The sequence below is a fragment of the Scyliorhinus canicula genome, chromosome 2, assembly GCF_902713615.1.
Source record: "Scyliorhinus canicula chromosome 2, sScyCan1.1, whole genome shotgun sequence".
Classification (NCBI taxonomy): Eukaryota; Metazoa; Chordata; class Chondrichthyes; order Carcharhiniformes; family Scyliorhinidae; genus Scyliorhinus; species Scyliorhinus canicula.
In genome coordinates this window covers 63,035,865-63,054,110 of record NC_052147.1, presented here as the reverse complement: position 1 = coordinate 63,054,110, position 18,246 = coordinate 63,035,865, and the positions used below count along the sequence as shown (strand labels likewise).

At 41.5% G+C, this 18,246-nt stretch overlaps 1 protein-coding gene across 8 annotated transcripts in view; it reads right to left on the bottom strand.

Annotated features, from left to right (window-relative positions):
* The window catches only part of arid4a (AT rich interactive domain 4A (RBP1-like)), a 164,068-nt gene that overhangs the window by 98,898 nt on the left and 46,924 nt on the right, over positions 1–18,246 (bottom strand). For all 8 annotated transcript variants that reach the window (XM_038779915.1, XM_038779916.1, XM_038779866.1 and 5 more), the window contains exons 6-9: positions 5,730–5,809; positions 5,555–5,652; positions 3,092–3,227; positions 1,747–1,826 (exon numbers count right to left, since the gene is read on the bottom strand). In XM_038779915.1, coding sequence (XP_038635843.1) covers positions 1,747–1,826; positions 3,092–3,227; positions 5,555–5,652; positions 5,730–5,809 — 394 coding nt within the window. The remainder of the gene's footprint in view (positions 1–1,746; positions 1,827–3,091; positions 3,228–5,554; positions 5,653–5,729; positions 5,810–18,246) is intronic.

Here is an 18,246-nt window from a genome sequence, read left to right as displayed (position 1 = left end):
TAAAGCTTAACATGTTTCAGGAGTGGTAATCTATACGATTCCTCTGGGGTTTCTGCTGAAGTTACAACAGATTGGGAGAATGTCACAGGAAGCATTGGAATAATAGCATTTATGTAAACATCAGGAAAGGTTTTGGAATACAATTTAAAAGTTGTTTTAGTCAAATGCTTAGACATTAAAGAATTTTATATTTTATCCTAACCATATTGTTTCTTATTTTAAAGATCAAGGTAAAGTATACGTTTGCAAACAGTCTCAAAGTCAGTTCTAGTGAACTACACGTGTATGCATGAAGCCTGCCAACCACCTTATTTGCAGGTGGTGTCACTTTTTAAAAAAATAAACATTTTATTGAGGTATTTTCGGTATAGTAATAACAATAAAATAAACAACATACATGAAACCATAAACATAGTGCAAAAGCCATTTACCTCTCGTACAAGTCCCACCCTTATTGACCCCCTACTCTAACCTAAAATACTCGTCGTCGTCCCCCCCAGTCTGCTGACAATTAATTTCCCGCACAGAAGTCGACGAATGGTTGCCATCTCCAGGTGAACCCTAACAGTGACCCTCTCAAGGCGAACTTGACTTTCTCAAAACAGAGAAAGCTAGCCATGTCCAATAGCCAGGTCTCTGACTTCAGGGGCTTTGAGTCCCTCCAAGCTAATAGTATCCGTCTCCGGGCTACCAGGGAAGCAAAGGCCAGAGCGTCTGCCTTTTCTCCTCTTGGATTCCCGGGTCTTCTGACCCCCTGAAAATCGCCACCTCTGGACTCAGCGCCACCCTTGTTTTTAACACCATGGACATGACGTCCGCAAACCCCTGCCAAAATCCCCTAAGCTTTGGACATGTCCAAAGCATGTAGACATGGTTCGCCAGTCCTCCTGCACATTTTGCACACCTGTCCTCAACCCCAAAGAATTTGCTCATTCGGGCCACTGTCATGTGAGCCCGGTGAACAACCTTAAATTGTATCGGGCTGAGCCTGGCACATGTTGCGAATGTGTTGACTCTACTCAACACGTCCGCCCATAGACCATCCTCTATCTCTCCTCCCAGCTCCTCCTCCCACTTGGGCTTCAGCTCCTCGGTCTGCGTCTCCTCCGACCCCATAAGCTCCTTATAAATGTCCGAGACACTCCCTTCTCCTACCCACCCTCTGGAAACTACCCCGTCCTGAATCCCCTTAGCGGTAGGAGCGGAAGGTTGACACCTGTTTACAAAGGAAGTCCCGCACCTACAGACACCAGAATTTGTTTCCCCTCGCCAACCCAAACATTTCCTCCAACGCTCTCATGCTCGGAAAGCTCCCCTCTGTGAACATATCCCCCATCCTCTCAATCCCCGCTCTCCGCCATAACCGGAACTCCCCGTCCATTCTCCCCAGGGCAAACCGGTGATTATCATAGATTGGGACCCAGACCAATGCGACCACTGCTCCCACATGCCGCGTCCACTGGCCCCAAACTCTCAGGGCCGCCACCACCACTAGACTGGTGGAGTACCATGCCGGCAGGAACGGGGGTAGTGTCACTTCTGAATCATCTGTAACAGGGAATGAAACCAAACTGTAGTTGCACTTTACAATGAAGTTTAACGTTCAAAATTATTTCATAAGTCAATGCGAGATATCACCTACAACCAGTGCAACTTCTTTGGGAGATGGTGACAGATTTGCATACTCAAACAACTTGCAAGCTAAACAGCTTATTTTGCATCCATATGTTTCATATTTACACTTACAATTTGGAGTCTGCAAAGGATCGCACTAAGCATTGGTCCTTTTTCACAGTGATTTCATCACTGCAACTTGGAGAGAGCACCTGAAATGAAAAGGGCAAGTACTTTTTTAAAAAATCGGTTACCGGGTAAGCCTAAAATAAATGTAGACCCACACAGGGATGTTTTCTAGCAAATGTCATTAGAGCAGTTCACGCTGCCAGCAGATAACAAGAAGGGGAAAATAGATTGTGTAATTAAAAACTCTCTCTTATCAGTTTCAAATGATTGAACAAATAAAGATGGAGGAGCTGTTTGTCATAAAAGTTAAATGCACAATGTTAAATGCACACATATATATAAAATTCAGAAACTTTTCTTGTGGGCGCATGGTAGCACAGTGGATTGCACTGTTGCTTCACAGCTCCAGGGTCCCAGGTTCGATTCCCAGCTTGGGTCACTGTCTGTGTGGATTCTGCACGTTCCCCGTGTCTGCATGGGTTTCCTCCGGGTGCTCCGGTTTCCTCCCACAAGTCCCGGAAGACATGCTGTTAGGTAATTTGGACATTCTGAATTCTCCCTCTGTGTACCCGAACAGGCGCCGGAATGTGGTGACATGGGGCTTTTCACAGCAACTTCATTGAAGTGTTACTGTAAGCCTATTTGTGGCAATAAAGATTATTATTATTCAAAGCTTCATGAGAAATAGCAAATATGAAGTACATCAATCAGACACCTCTCCCCCTTTCCAAGCGTCTTCTTATGCATGCCTAAACAGAAAATATTGCAAGCAAGTTGATTCCGAAAGGTTTTCATAGCACAGCCTGTTTTTTCTCATCAATTTACAGTAGTGGTTCACTAGATTGTACTCAAAATCTCCGACATGAGCTGATTTTCTCCTTCTCAAGCGCAGGGGAATGAAGGTCAACCCCAGCAAGCCAATTGCAACCCAAGTACATGAAATTCAGAAAAGGCCAGAACAAAGTCTTAGAACTATTTGGCGTGTTACCTTTCATGCTACACCATATTTCACTGCAAACTATTGGGAATGTGGTTCAAATTCATTCCCATCAGATTGTGCACAGATTGAATATCAAGATGCACTCTTTACAAAAGTGGTTCTGCATCTAATTTCTCAGCAATAAACTGAATACCCTTACAGTGCATTATTTGCATTCATTTCTAAATCAGTCAACGTAAAGTAGATATGTTATTTCAGTCAACAAACTGCATTTGTCAATCACTCAAAACACAACATCTTGGTAAAGAGCAAAACAAATGTTTAAAATTAAGTGATAATGATGCAATTACATATCTTAAGTCAAGAGCTTGAAAGGTAAATCTGTAGTGATAGCATTATGTCACTTACCAAAGCTGGATACCAGCCTTTTCTCTTCTCTGCATTACAATCTACATAAACTACTTTGCCCAAAAGTTCATCATTAAGGCGTCGCTTGTCATCATCCTCATCTTCACTTGGTTCCTCTTCCCTTTCATCCTCAGGTCTGCAAAATAAAATATATATACTTTTAAAATCCTACAAAATTCTTAATGATGATTATGTCATTGTTCAAAAAGTGTTATTTTTATGTATTTATCAAAGGCATTTACACAAATAATCTTAACAGTTGTATTCTTCAACTGAATTTTACCACATGCAACAAAGTGATCAGCAACTATTATCTCAATGAGCTATCTAAAGAATTTAAATTATATTTGAGTCATAGCATCAGCCTTAGATATACCTGGACCTATTTCATTTGTGTCGTCCATACTTTTGTCAATTTCTATTAATGTACTTCTAATGGGGTACATTTCCCCTCTGACATCATCACTGTTGGTTTGCAGATTTTTCTCTTCAAAGAAGCATTTTTCAAAATGTAAAATTATTTGTTGGGCTCACCCTGGTAAATAGTTGCTGGCTAGCTAATATCACTCATTCAGAGAGAAAAAAAGATACCGTAATACATCAAAGGGGGCGGCCTCCATTTATTTTACCCGCAATATTTTACAATTTCCTTCAACATTTTGTTGGCAGAACCCATGGAAACAGAACCTAACTCCTCAGATAAAACACCAATGGGAGTCAAAAAGACAACCTATCCCCAATTATCACATCAACTCTGGAGTTGCCTGGGAAGCAACTCATCACATGAAGAAATCAAAAGAATAACCTATTGGGCCACATTCATACTTAACCTTCTTTCGTGTTCTGAGTTACAAGTTCTAAGTAGTTGCAAGCGCATTTATCAACAAATGAAGATTACTGCCAATGTCCTGGAGTGAAGAGTGAGGTTTGAGGTATGGCTTTCATCATTGCATTAAACAAAACCTCAATACCAGTGAGAACATCCCAACGCAACCCCCGACCTCCCCAGCCCAACTCATTATGAAGGGATCTCCGGGCCCCCCGGAAACACCCCCACCCCAACACTCACGCAGGGCACCCCCTGGTCGGATCATCTGTGCAGAAAATGCCAACCAGGTACCCTGGCAGTGCCAACCTGGTACCCTGGCAGTGCCCCTGCCAGCTGGCAATGGCACCTGGGCACACTGGTATTGCCAGGCTGGCACCTATATGGCACTGTCAGGGTGTCCTGGTGGCACCAGCAGTGCCACGTTACCTGCCCAAAGGCATACACCCAAGGACCTCTGACGACCCCCCCCCCCCCCCCCCCCCCCCCCCCCCAATGAATGACATTCTATCTGGCCCCTGTTGTGGAGACCAATACTGAACGGCGCTTGCCTGAGTTCTCCGAGGCAAAGGGGATAGATTCCAACGCCTCCGGAAAGAGGTGGCACAGTAGCACAGTGGTTAGCATTGTTGCTTCACAGCTCCAGGGTCCCAGGTTCAATTCCCTGCTTGGGTCACTGTCTGTGTGGAGTCTGCACATTCTTCCACTGTCTGTGTGGGTTTCCTCCAGGTGCTCAGGTTTCCTCCCACAGTCCAAAGATGTGCAGCTTAGGGGGATTGGCCATGTCAAATTGCTCTTAGTGTCCAAAAAGGTTAGGTGGGGTTACTGGGTTAGGGTGGAAGCGTGCATTTAAGTAGGGTGCTCTTTTCACGGGCCGGTGCAGACTCGATGGACCGAATGGCCCCCTTCTGCACTGCAAATTCTATGATTCTATGAAACCGCATATTACAGTGAGACTAGCTGTCACGCTCTAATATGCAGATTTGCCAAAAACTGATCCGTCCTTCGACGTCTTGCGAGCTCTAAAGTGATCGCACGAGCCGCGTCGATCCCGGGAGTGGACTCCCTGGCTTTTATCAGCCACGTTGCATGACGGTCAGCTGCTTTTAGGGGTGTAGCGTGGCTGTTCGATCGTGCCAATTATTAATGATTATGCTAAATAGTTTACAAAGTTCTCTTGTGAAACACACATCTCTTTTTGTTGTTTCTTCTAATGTCTAAACAATTTGTGAGCAAATAATCTGTGCAAAGAATACCATCAATGATGTTTTAAAACTGGATGCCAAAAGTATCACAAGTTCACTCTCCAACTTTCCTTTTCAGGAGGCATGTCGCTTTAAATCAAATAAATATTCACAGGAAACCACATTTACGGCCATCAGCACAAACAAAGAAAATATTAAAATCTGCAAGTACCACTTAACTGCCTTATAAAATTATATTTGATTATTGCCTCTGATGTCAGTTTTATTCCTCAGTCGAAACATGCTTTCAAAAACTTAATTTTTCATTTTTAATTACTTTAAATATGAAGAACCATTTTCTAGGTTACGTCTCAGAAAAATACAAGAGTTCCTCCACAAAATGTTATGTTGTGTTACGAAACAAAATGTACACATTGACAAAACGATACTTACGCAGGAGCAGAGGACAGTCTCCTTCCTCGGTTTGTTTTCTTCCCAATGACTGGTGTGCCAAAGTGTTCCGGGTTTGTCAGTGGCAACTGATCAAGGGTCTGAAAGAAAGCATTCAAGTTATGATTCTGTATTATAAAGATTAGCTTATGACAGTATCTGGACAACAATTGCTCACCTCGCTCTCTGCAAAATGTCTCTCACCCTTCAGGCATAGAGATGTACGCCTAAGGGTCCTCTCATCCCCGTCATCAAACACTAGACAAAAAAAAAGCCAAATTACTAACAGAAATCAGGCAGCAAAATTATATCTTAAATAATGGCATAAACGGCTAACCAGATTAAATTTAGTAATTCCAGCCAAAAGTCAGTCGAATACAATGTAAAACAAAATTTAGAGAAAATACCACAGTTGTTATTTGTGACAGCAATGAAGTTCCATCATGCCTCAATGTGTAAAACTGCTTTACTCGTTGGTATGATTGACAGAAATGAAGAATGCTATTGGCACCTTTGTTCTGATGACAGTACATGCATACATACTCGGAGAGAATAGCCTAGCTTGTTTCAAAGCAAAATGGACCTGGAACAACTATAATATCTGGAATAAAAACACAATCTAAAATATTTGTTTGTATTATGAATGCAATATGCATCTGAGAGAAGCCCCTTTTTAAATATAAGCAACCGATCATAGAATTTACAGTACAGAAGGAGGCCCATCAAGTCTGCACCGGCTCTTGGAACGAGCACCCTACTTAAGCCTACACCTCCACCCTATCCAGGGAACCCAACGTAACCTTTTGGACACACAAGGACAATTTAGCATGGCCAATCTACCTAACCTGCACTCCTTTAGACAGTGGGAGACACCGTAGGAAACACATGCAGACAAGGGGAGAAAGTGCAAACTCCACACAGACAGTAACCCAAGGCCGGAATTGAACCTGGGACCCTGGAGCTGTGAGGCAGCAGTGCTAACCACTGTCGACCATGCCGATGTTCTTTATTTAAATTTAGATTTGGTTGACAACTTTGCTTTGAGATTTACATAGGATTACATTGGAGATACGGCACAAAACCGGCCATTCAGCAAAACTAGTTTATGCCGGCACTTCCACAAGTCTCATCCCATTCATCGCTATCTAAATCTATCTTCGCAATCCTCTATTCTCTTTTCCTTCATATGATTGTCTAGCTTCCCCTGAAATGCATCTATACTATATTTGCTTCAAACAATTCGTGTTAACGAGTTCCACAGTTTACAGTTACCCAATTTTTGTTCCTTTATCCTGGACAAAGTTTGAACCTTTTTCTCAACCCGTTTTGTTTTAATTGAGCCATTCCTTGAAAATCTTTAAAGTGAAATCAGAAAGCTGGAAAGCCTCCAGGGCAGATCAGCAATAAACTATCAATAAGGTTGAGTCAGAGACCTTGAACTCGGTCCAGCTTATTTTGAAGTTGAGCAAAGCAAACACAACTGTTATTTTTCCATTTACCAATGATGAATAATTAAATCTGTAACTGCTCCAAGTCTAGAATGCACCATCTATACGGTTTACTTAATCACTTACCAGTTAACAAATTTATTTACCAATTTAGAGCTTAAGTAAAGTTCTAATCAAGCATTCTAATACTTTTCAAAGTTGAAGATATTGGAAGTTTTCTGTTCAACCCTGAGCTTGTTGTAAAGGAAGGCTTCAGCTTTTCGTTTGCAAGGGCTTGCCAACAGGAATCCTTAGAGTAGTTGAATCAGTGCAAAGTATTTGAAGGACGATGCAGACTAATATAATTTAAAGATAGCCATGAAGTAGTTTAAGCTATCAGAAGATGGCCAGCTTTCATGGGGAAGGGGCCCCAACAGGTGTATCTCATGCTCTTACAATGCTAATACATGGGTTGCCTACTGGAAGCAGAGGACCAAATTAAGATACCTTCAATCACTAACATTAATTTCATACTTGGTGAATCGTCAGTTTTCAAAATTGAAAAAACTACAATGAAAGAAATTTGAAAAAAAATGATGAGAATAAATAGCAGGCCAGTCTGCATCTAAAAATGAGGAAATAAAACCATATTTTATCCAGTACATCAGAAAATGCTGGATGAATTTAGCAGTTCTGGTAGCATCTTTGGTGAGAGAAACAGAGTTAATGTTTTGAATTCATATGACTCTTCAGAGCTTTTCTGTTTTTCTTTCAAATTTCCAGCATCCACATTACTTTTCATTTATTTTTATGTTTTTTCCAGTGTGTTCAGGTAAAGATAGTTCTAGTTTGGAATATGGATACATATCCATAACATCATCATCGATCTTTTCGTTTTACAGTTACCAACTGAGCTGCTGTGTATTTCCAAAATGCTGTGTTTTTATTTGAAAAATCAATATACATTGTTTTAATTTCTGGGCAGGTATCATGAGAAAACTCTCAAACCCATGGTTAGGAAGCCACTGCTCACCAGATTTTACAGCATAGAAGGTGGTCATTCGGGTTCTTCCTACTGGAGTCAGTTGCCTGAAGCAGCTATTCATTTAGTCCGACTCCACTTGCCTCTACCCGTGCCTGTCTAAATTTTACTATTTGAAAATATATGCTCGGTTTTATTTTAAAAGCCGTATGAATACGGCTTCTAGCACTGTTTCTGACAAGCCATTCTGTCTTAACACCTTTCCATGAAAAATCTCAATTTCTCCCCCACGTCACCCTCTAGTTATTAATTTACTTGCCAGAGCAAATAGTTATTCCCAATTTATCTCATCAGAACCTCACATAGTTGTTCACATTCAATGTACAATGGTAGCACTGATCAACATTCTGATGTTGCATCTTTTAGACAGAACTCTGATCGCTTGTGTTAATTTTTGGTTCGACTCCCAGGTGCATATGTAACCATGACAAAGATAAACTATCCCTCCTCATGACTTCTCTCTATGACATGGTAGATCACAGTACCCTCCTTCTATAAAGTCTCCAGTGTCTTTCAGCTGGGTAGGACTGTACTCACCTGGCTCCTTTCATATCTATCTAATAGCCAGCACAGTAGCATAGTGGGTAGCACTATGGCTTCACAGCGCCACGGTCCCAGGTTCGATTCCTGGCTTGTGCAGAGTCTGCACGTTCTCCCCGTGTCTGCGTGGGTTCCCTCCGGGTGCTCCGGTTTCCTCCCACAAGTCTCGAAGACGTGCTATTAGGTAATTTAGACATTCTGAATTCTCCCTCCGTGTACCCGAACAGGCGCCGGAATGTGGTGACTAGGGGCTTTTCACAGTAACTTCATTGCAGTGTTAATGTAAGCCTACTTGTGACAATAAAGATTATTATTAAAAGACAGTTGGCTACGATGTATTCTCCTCCCACTTCTGTAACATGAATATTTTTATCCGGCAAGGATCTATCCTTGGTCCTCTCCTATTTCTCAACTACATTCTGCCTCTTGGCAACATCATCCATAATCACAATGTCAATTTTCATAAACTGATAACAGTGATCTCGTATCTTATCACCATCTATCTTGATTCCTTGATTAAATTATCATACAGCGTGTCCAATATCCAGTAATGGATGAGCAAAAATCTCCTGCCCTTAAATTTGGGAAGACCAAAGCCATTGTCTTTGATTCCTGGGACAAACTGTTCTCTAACTACTGACTCCTTCCTCTCTGGCAACTTTCTTGGACTAAACCAGATTGCACCAATGACCTGAGCTTCCAACCATGTGTCCACACCATCACCAAGAATGCCAATTTCTATTACATTTGGAGACCAGCCCCTGCCTCAACTCTGCTGCTAAAAACCACATTCATGCCTTTGTTGCCTCTGGGCTTAACTATTCCAAGTAAGAAGTCTTACAACACCAGGTTAAAGTCCAACAGGTTCGGAGCGCAGCTCCTTCCTCACCTGAGGAAAGAGCTGCGCTCCGAAAGCTTGTGTTTGAAACAAACCTGTTGGACTTTAACCTGGCGTTGTAAGACTTCTTACTGTGCTCACCCCAGTCCAACGCCGGCATCTCCACATCATAACTATTCCAACAGTAATAGAATCACAACAGTGCAGAAACGAGACCATTCAGCCAATTGGGTCTGCACCAACCCTCCGAAAGAACATTCCACCCAAGCTCACTCCTCTACCCTATCCCAATAATCCCTTAACCCAGTATTCTTCAAAGTCGTGGGTCGCGGGCGGGTGTCGGAAGGGTCGCAGAGCCTTTGTCCGCAGCACTCCCCATAACGACGGCTGCAAGCGGCCGCAAAAATGTTTTTTTTAAATTCAGCCACATTGCGCATGATAATCGGGCACGCATGCGCAGTGCAGCCGCTATTTGTTTTTAAATGGTTGCAGCTTTTTGTTTTACAAGTTCTGTAGTGGTTTTGATTCATTTATTTTATTCATTTAATTTTTATCATTTATTTTTTTCATTTAATCTTTTTTTACAAGTTCGGGGGGGGGGGTTATTCATTTTTTTCATTTATTTTACTCATTTGGTTTTTTTTTACAAGTATGGGGGGGGGGTTTAATTTGATAAAATTTTACAGGAAAAAAATTCAGAACTTTGGACAGATGGAGACTCCATACTTTCCGACGCCAGAAGGCTTCACCTTCATCCAACAGGTTCCATTGGAGGAGTGTGTACGAGGGCCAAAAGGACCCAAAACCATTTCCTCCATTCTTGTCAGCAGCAAACAAGGTAAGAGAAAATGGTGGGTCGCACAGGTCGGCCAGCGTGGGTCGCGACGGTCGGCCAGCATGGGTCTCGAAGGTTGGCCGGTTGGTAAAAATGGGTCCCTGGAAAAAAAGTTTGAAGAATACTGCCTTAACCAAACCTACACATTTTATTTTGGATGCTAAGGGGCAATTTAGCATACCCAATCCACCTAACCAGCACGTCTTTGGACCGTGGGAGGAAACCAGAGCACCTGGAGGAAGCCCACGCAGACGCAGGGAGAAAGTGCAAACGCCACACGAAAAGTGACACAAGTCCAGAGTTGAATCTGGATCCTTGATGCTGTGAGGTAGCAGTGCTAACCACTGTGCCACCCAGTCCTAGGCATCCTAACACATTCTACCCTTCAAGGGCAGCACGGTAGCATAGTGGTTAGCACAATTGCTTCCCAGCTCCAGGGTCTCAGGTTTGATTCCCGGCTTGGGTCACTGCTTATGCAGAGTCTGCACGTTCTCCCCAGTGTGTACGTGGGTTTCCTCCGGGTGCTCCGGTTTCCTCTCAGCCCAAATTTGTGCAGGTTAGGTGGATTGGCCATGCTAAATTGCCCTTAGTGTCCAAAATTGCCTTAGTGTTGGGTGGGTTTGCTGGGTTATGGGGATAGGGTGGAGGTGTGGTCTTGGGTAGGATGCACTTCCAAGAGCCAGTGCAGACTTGATGGGCCGAATAGCTTCCCTCTGCACTGTAAATTCTATGATTGTACTGGAGGTAGAATGTCAGATATGTAAGATAGATATGAAAGGAACCAGGTGAGTTTGGTCCAACCCAGCTGAAAGACACTGGAGAGGCCATGGGAGGAGGATGCTGTGACCTACCATGTCACAGAGGTTGCATAGAGATCACGAGGAGGGATAGTTTACCTTGGTCATAGTTACATTCTACACATCCTCACATATTCTACCCTTCTACTGGGGGTTATCCAAATTTCTGCTTTTATGTCCTTACTCACACCAAGTTCCATTCACCCTTAACCGGTTTGTTCACTGACTGACACTGGTTCCCAGCAAAGCAACACCTTAATCTTAAAATTCTATTTCTTGCTTCCAAATCCCTCCATAGCTTCACCCCTCCCATCTCTGTAATCTCCTCCAGCCCTAAAACTTTGCACTCCTCTTATTCTAACATTTACGAATCCCCGATTTTAACTGTTCCATCATTGGTGGATGGACCTTCAGCTGTCCAGGCCCAAAGCTCTGGAATTCCGTCCACAAACCTCTCCGCCTCTTTCCTTCTTAAAGGTGTTTCTTAAAACCTACTTATTTGGACAAGCAAATGTAACATCACTTCATGTGGGTCGCTGTCAAATGCTGGTTTATAAGACTCCCACGAGGCACTTTAGGGTGTTTTAAAAGATGCAATAGAGACCAGTTGTTGTTGTTGCCAATAAGGGGTTTCATGGAGTCTGCCACTCAACTAAAATATTTTTTCAAGAACTGCCAACATTTCAGATCCTAATATTTTCAAAACACGAAGTACTGTCTGAGTCAAATTTGTTTACTGCTGGCTACTTGCCATCATCTTTTCCTTCTGCATAATTATATTACTTATAAAATACATTTAACGTATTAGCTTTCTCCTAAACTATATAGTCTAACAGTGATGTTTTCCACCTTCATAAATAAACAGTAGAGCATGTTCAAATCGATCTACCAAGGTAAAAGGTAAAATTTAAATACTACACCACACCATTCCTGCTGATTTCATATATATTCTGTTTGAAGAAATTGGCGGGGGGGGGGGGGGGGGGGGGGTGAGGGACAGGGAGAGAGAGAGAGAGAGAGAGAGAGAGAGAGAGAGAGAGAGAGAGAGAGAGAGAGAGAGAGAGAGAGAGAGAGAGGAGAGAGAGAGAGAGAGAGAGCGAGAGAGAGCGCGAGAGAGAGCGCGAGAGAGAGCGCGAGAGAGAGCGCGAGAGAGAGCGCGAGAGAGAGCGCGAGAGAGAGCGCGAGAGAGGAGACTTGGGCCTGAGGGGCGGTAAAGAGATTGGTGCAGGTGGTGGGCATACATCTGAAGTTTGCGATTTAAATAATTTTTGGCTGGTTCATAGAACAGAGCAATTGCCCAGAGGAAGTAAGCATGCAAATGCTTACTTGTGAAGTTCCGAGGGAGATTCCTCAGCGCATCTTTGGAGTAATCCCCCCCCCCATCCCCCAATCCATCACTGGGGAACCCAGAAGTTAAGACCCATATAGATCATTCCACAGGAAAGTTCCAATGTTATTCCTATATAAACTAGAAAGAACTAAGTTGACACAAAAGGATTTGAAGTTTATTTCAACCACACCCTTGCGAAACTAAGAGTTAAAACACAGACTTCCCAGTAAATGTGAAACAGTCTGCGAAGTCCAGAACAATGCAGTGTTATGGGTGTAGTCTGAAACTCACACATCGCATTTCCTGAGTCTGTTCATCTGTCAAGGGAGTAAATGGCTACCTTACCGAGCTATTAAATCTTAACTGCAGCACTTTTGAAAAAGAATAGTGAATTAATCTTAAATGTGCAAATTTGCAAGTTTTACTTAATATTAACTCCAGGCTAATGGGCTATAGTCCTAATTATCTTGAAAATACCAGATGCAAATCACAACACATCACAAGGATTATCAAGCAAGTAGAATGGTCAATATATCAATGAACCATAGATCTAACTGAAGTACATTTGGGTGTTTCACCAAGGAAAGCAAATGCCAACAACCGATCCATTAATTAATATTAATAAGTGTATTTGCAAATAGAAGATATTTGTCTCATATTTCAGTATAGCTAATGGGAATTTGAGCTTGTGTTGAATTTGATACAATTATCCCTTCATTTTACAGGATCTCTATTACAGCAGTTTGCAGTACTGTAAAATCTATCCACTCTAAATTGCAATGCTACATTTCATAGTACTAGGGCAGCACATTAAAATGATCTCTATTTCTGGCTGTTGGGCCTTCCTTTGACTTTATGGGAGATGCAGCAACCAGAAATAGTAACAGCTTGTACATGCTGCTCTGGCATTGTGTATTAAGGCATTGCAATAGAAAACAGATAGCTTCTATAGCATAGGTAGCCTAGGATTTTACAGCCTAGGAACAAATAAATATTTGTCTCTGTCTGCAGTATTTGTATTTTCAGTTGAAGGCATACCCTTGGAGTTGTTTGCAAAAGACTCTACTTCAATAGATGCTTACTGCCTTAATTGGGGGCTGAAAAATAAAAGGGGCTGACAAGACGTATTCAGAATGGTTTAACTTTTTTTTACAAACTGCTCAAAATCAGAAAATGTTGACAGGACAGCGCAGTAAAACACAAATTGGATAAGTTATCAAATTGGAAACAAGACCAGCAGATGTTAAACAAATCATCCTTCAAAAACCCACTAATTTAGTGGGTTATGCTGTTTCTCAACATTCCTACACTACAAATATGATTGATTGCATTTTTACTATAAATTTAAGTATCAAAAATATTGTTAAATTGAAAACTACATTTACATTAGGAGCACATGAACATCAGTTGGTCATGTTGTCCCTTCAGCCTGTTCCGCCCAGCATTCAATAAAATCAGGACGGATTTGCCAAAACCAGAGTAAATACAGAAGTCCAAATCGTGCAGGGAAGAGAATAGGAGAGCACAGGTGAAGTGATTTAGAAGCTAGCTTCTCTCTTCTGGAACATGGGTTCCAACACAGTCCGCAGAGCAATGATAGGCAACCAAGACTATTGCATAGACCGCATAAGTGGCCCTCCTTCATCTCAATGGGCCGCAAGATTGAAATCAGGCTTGTTAGCTAACCATGAACAAGATGGAATATATTTAATACACATCGAATATTTCATAACACGTTATAGATAATTATTAAAGATTGATTTATTAATAGAAACGTCATCAACTTCAATTGATAATAACAAATTAAATATTTACATTTTGGACACAGAGGGAGAACACAACTCTCACACTCAATGTTCATCAGTTGCCCTTGCTTTATGTGCATATCACCACAGCTATACCAGTAGGGAAAAAACAATGCAGGCGGAAATCAGCAGAATGTGGCAACCTAGCACATGTACAAGTCACCAAAATGTCTCATGGGCTGCAGTCAGAGCCCAAATGGGCTGCACGTTACCCCCGGACTGCAAGTTGCCTACCACTGCCCCAGAGGTTTGAAAGTCTCCCTGTTCTGCTGGCAGTAAAGGACTATTATGCAATGAGTTTGTAAAGTCTCAATCCCATTCTAAACATGCACAAGTCCACATCACATAAAAGTGTCTCTTGCTTAGTAATAATTGGTAACCATTCAAAAGAAAAAAAAACAGGGTGCCTAGTTTGGAAAATGGAAGGAAATCACGGTCAACATCCTCTTGAAGAGCACAACACTCACACACACAAAAGCTTAAAAATCATGTACTATAAAGTTATTTTTATGACCATCGTTCTGGCCGCAGACCTATCAAACGTTACAATTACATCCATAATGGTTGAATAATGTCAAGAGGGTATTCCCCATTGGCAGATTCAAATGGCATTTCGTAGAATGGTTGCAGTGCATGAAGAAACCATTCGACCCATTAAGTCTGTATCTGCAAGAGCAATTCATCTAATGCCACTCTCGCCGCTATTCCCTACAGCCCTGCATTTTTTTTTCTCTTCAAGAAATAATCTAATTCTCTTTTGAAATCCACGATTGAATTTGCCTCCGCCACACTCTCCGGCAGTGCATCCCAAATCCTAACCAGTCATTGCCCTGAAAATATCCTTCCTCATATCGCCTTTCGCTCTTTTGCAACCACTTTACATTAATGTCCTGTTTGTTGATCTTTCCAGCAATGGGAACAGTTTCTCCCCAACTACTCTGGCCATACGCTTCATGATTTTGACACCTCTAAAATCTCTTCTCAACCTTCAGTACTCCAAGGAGAACAGCTCAACTTCTCCAATCTATCTATTCAACTGAAGTCCCTCATCACTGGAACCATTCTCATGAATTTTTGTGTACCCTCTAATGCGTTCACTTTGGACCTAATGGATCTCTTCACATTTTGCTGCGTTAAATTTAATCTGCTGCTTGTCTGCACATTCCATCAACCTGTCTGTGTCTTTCTGAAATTCAACATGATCCTCCTCAAAAGTTCATTTTATTTGTAAATTTGTGTCATCTACAAATTTTGAAACTGTGCCCAGTACACCAAGTCCAAGTCATCAATACATATCAAGATGATCAGGGAACCCAACACCAAACACTGGGGAGTCCCAATATAATGCTTCCTTCCAGTCCACAAAACACTGTTTACAACTGTTTCCTGCCACTCGATCAAGTTTATATCCATGTTACTCATGTCCTTTTTTTCCTTGCCAATGGCAAGAAACAAAACCCCCTCCTGAAAAACGTTGGTGCCACTGAGTGCATACACAACATTATTTAACATGTGAGGTAAACTTATCCCGGCAGCCGGACAATGGGGTTTCCCATTGTGGGCACCACCATGCCATCAGGAAATCCACAGGCATTAAGCGAAGGATCCCACCGATGGAAAATCCAGCCACTGATCTTCATATAGTAGAAGGAAAGCTTTGTGAATCTTTCACTAAACCACAATTCATGAAATCTAACAAAACCCCTTCAACGCTTTTTCTAAAAGTTTCCCATTGAAATCCAGTATCATCTCATATCACAATCCCATTTGGTTCACCAATGTCTTTTAGGAAAGAAAATCTGGCGTCCTCATCTGGTTTGGACCGGGTCCAGACCTACAGCAAAGTGGCCGATCTCAACTGCCCTCTAAAATGGTCTAGCAAGCCACTCAGTTCAAGGACATTAGGGATGGGCAACAAATGCCAGTCTTGCCAACAATGCTCACATCCCACGAATAAAAAGAAAAAAAGTGCAATTCTCAGTATAACACGGGAGGTAACCAATGTTATTACAAAAGCAGTATTGTTACAGTCTCATCACTGCCATGCAGTAGCACCAATGAGGATAATACTTGGGTAATCAGAGACAACATTGAGAAGAAGTGCCGCATACGAGTTAGAAAACCAAAAAGATCAGCATCAGAAAAAGTAGAACAGAACCAGATAATTAAAAACAAAACAAAATTAAACTAATCAGTTAAGAGAGTGAAGATTTTCAATTGCAAGCATTCTAAGATAGGATCAATAGCGTGCATCTCTTCCAGAAGTAATGGAAGGATGACTAGACCTGGAAGCTAAAACTAGCAGCTTTTCGCAAATGATTTACATTGATTCAGCTATTAGAAGGCGAAATCTGGAAAACGGTTCTGGCACCAAATATTATTATATTAGTTGGATATACTTTTTAGATCAGAAAGTCGGTAGGTTCAACAACACACTCGAGGTAATAATTTAGATTAATAATCTAATGCTGCATAGAGGGAGTCCAATGTTGCCAGAAGTCACATCCTTCTGTGGAAATTATAAACTTAAGTCGTGCCCCTTCAGAACATTAAACTTAAACTGCATTGATGGTAAAATGATACTTTTAAGAGATAAAATGAAGTAAACACCCTTCTTCGTCTACATTTATTAAATTAGGTCTGTTCCTCACTTCTCCTGATGTCTATACTATGGTGTAGTAGTTCCCTAATCCTATTAATACCCTCCTTCCATATATATGTACACTTCACAGCAGGGGTTAATGCATAAAAATTCAGAGCACAAAGCACTAAAGGTTGTTTCTTTTTCCAACCCAAGTCATCTGTACTGGTGCTATCAACATTCCATGAGATTAGTTACAAACTGTTTTGCAGAAGCTTGTATTGCATGCATTTGGTGGTAATGTATTAACAAAAATGGTTACAGAATGGTTTAGGACATGCCACAGAACACTATTGCTGGGGGTTGGTAGAATGCTTAGGCCAAGGATAATTCTCCACAACAGAAGAAAAACATTTTCCAAAATTAATGAATGATGACAAGTTGCGAGTGAAAGGCATTGAAATTTAAAAATAAAATAATTAAATGGGTAACTAATTGGAACGAAAGCAAAAATACTATGAATGCTAGACATCCAAAAAAGAATAGAAAATGTTGAAAATATTCAGCAGGTCTGTTAGATTCTATGGATAGAGAAACAGAGTTCATGTTTCAAGTTGGTGACCTTTCGTCAGAACCGGGAAAGGCTATCGACTTGAAACGTGGACTCTATTGCTCTCTGCACAGATGCTGCTAGGCCTGCTAAGTATTTCCAGCATTTTCTGTTTTTTATTAACAATAAATTGCGGCAGATGCAGAATGGCTTTAGTTCATTTGACGTCACAATTTTAGAATATCCATTCTATTACCTGTCAATTTCACTTAGAATTCCTAGATTAAGAAATATTCTTTTGTAGCAGAATGTCCCCCCTCCCCACAAACCTTATGGATTCTAGGAGCTGTTGCCTTTCTTCTACCCGTCAAACAAAAGCTCACCAAACACTCAAGCAGGACTGGTAAACTACGGTGTGTTTTTTTTAAACTGGAAGATTACAGTAGTATATACACACACTGCTGGAGAACTTTTAGTAGTACGCCTTGCTAGGTCAGCTAACACATTCCAATTTCTGTCATGTGACAGATGACATCATATCCTGTCTGATTATGCATAAAGATTATGGACCTACCCATTTAAAGACATATTACAACAGGAGCCATTCTAAAGCTTACTTTGGTTACAATATACATCGTTTAGAAGAATATTCTTTTTGTTAATAATGGAGCCATCATCAGGCAGGTTTTTTTTGCTCAATTTAAATATTAACACTTCCCCATTTATTAAAGAATTTAAGCACATGAAACAATGGGAACCCTACAGCAGGAACTGGACCTATGCAGTGCAGAGATCATCTCGTACAAAAGGGAGGTACTGTATTTCAATAATCAGTTCCCAAGTGGTTTCCTAGGCTAAGATAGCCTACGGTGTGGGCTGCAGCATGGGCTGGTCTGTTTAATATTCCAGATTTTCAACCCCCTCTTCCAAATGGCTTTAGATTTAAATCA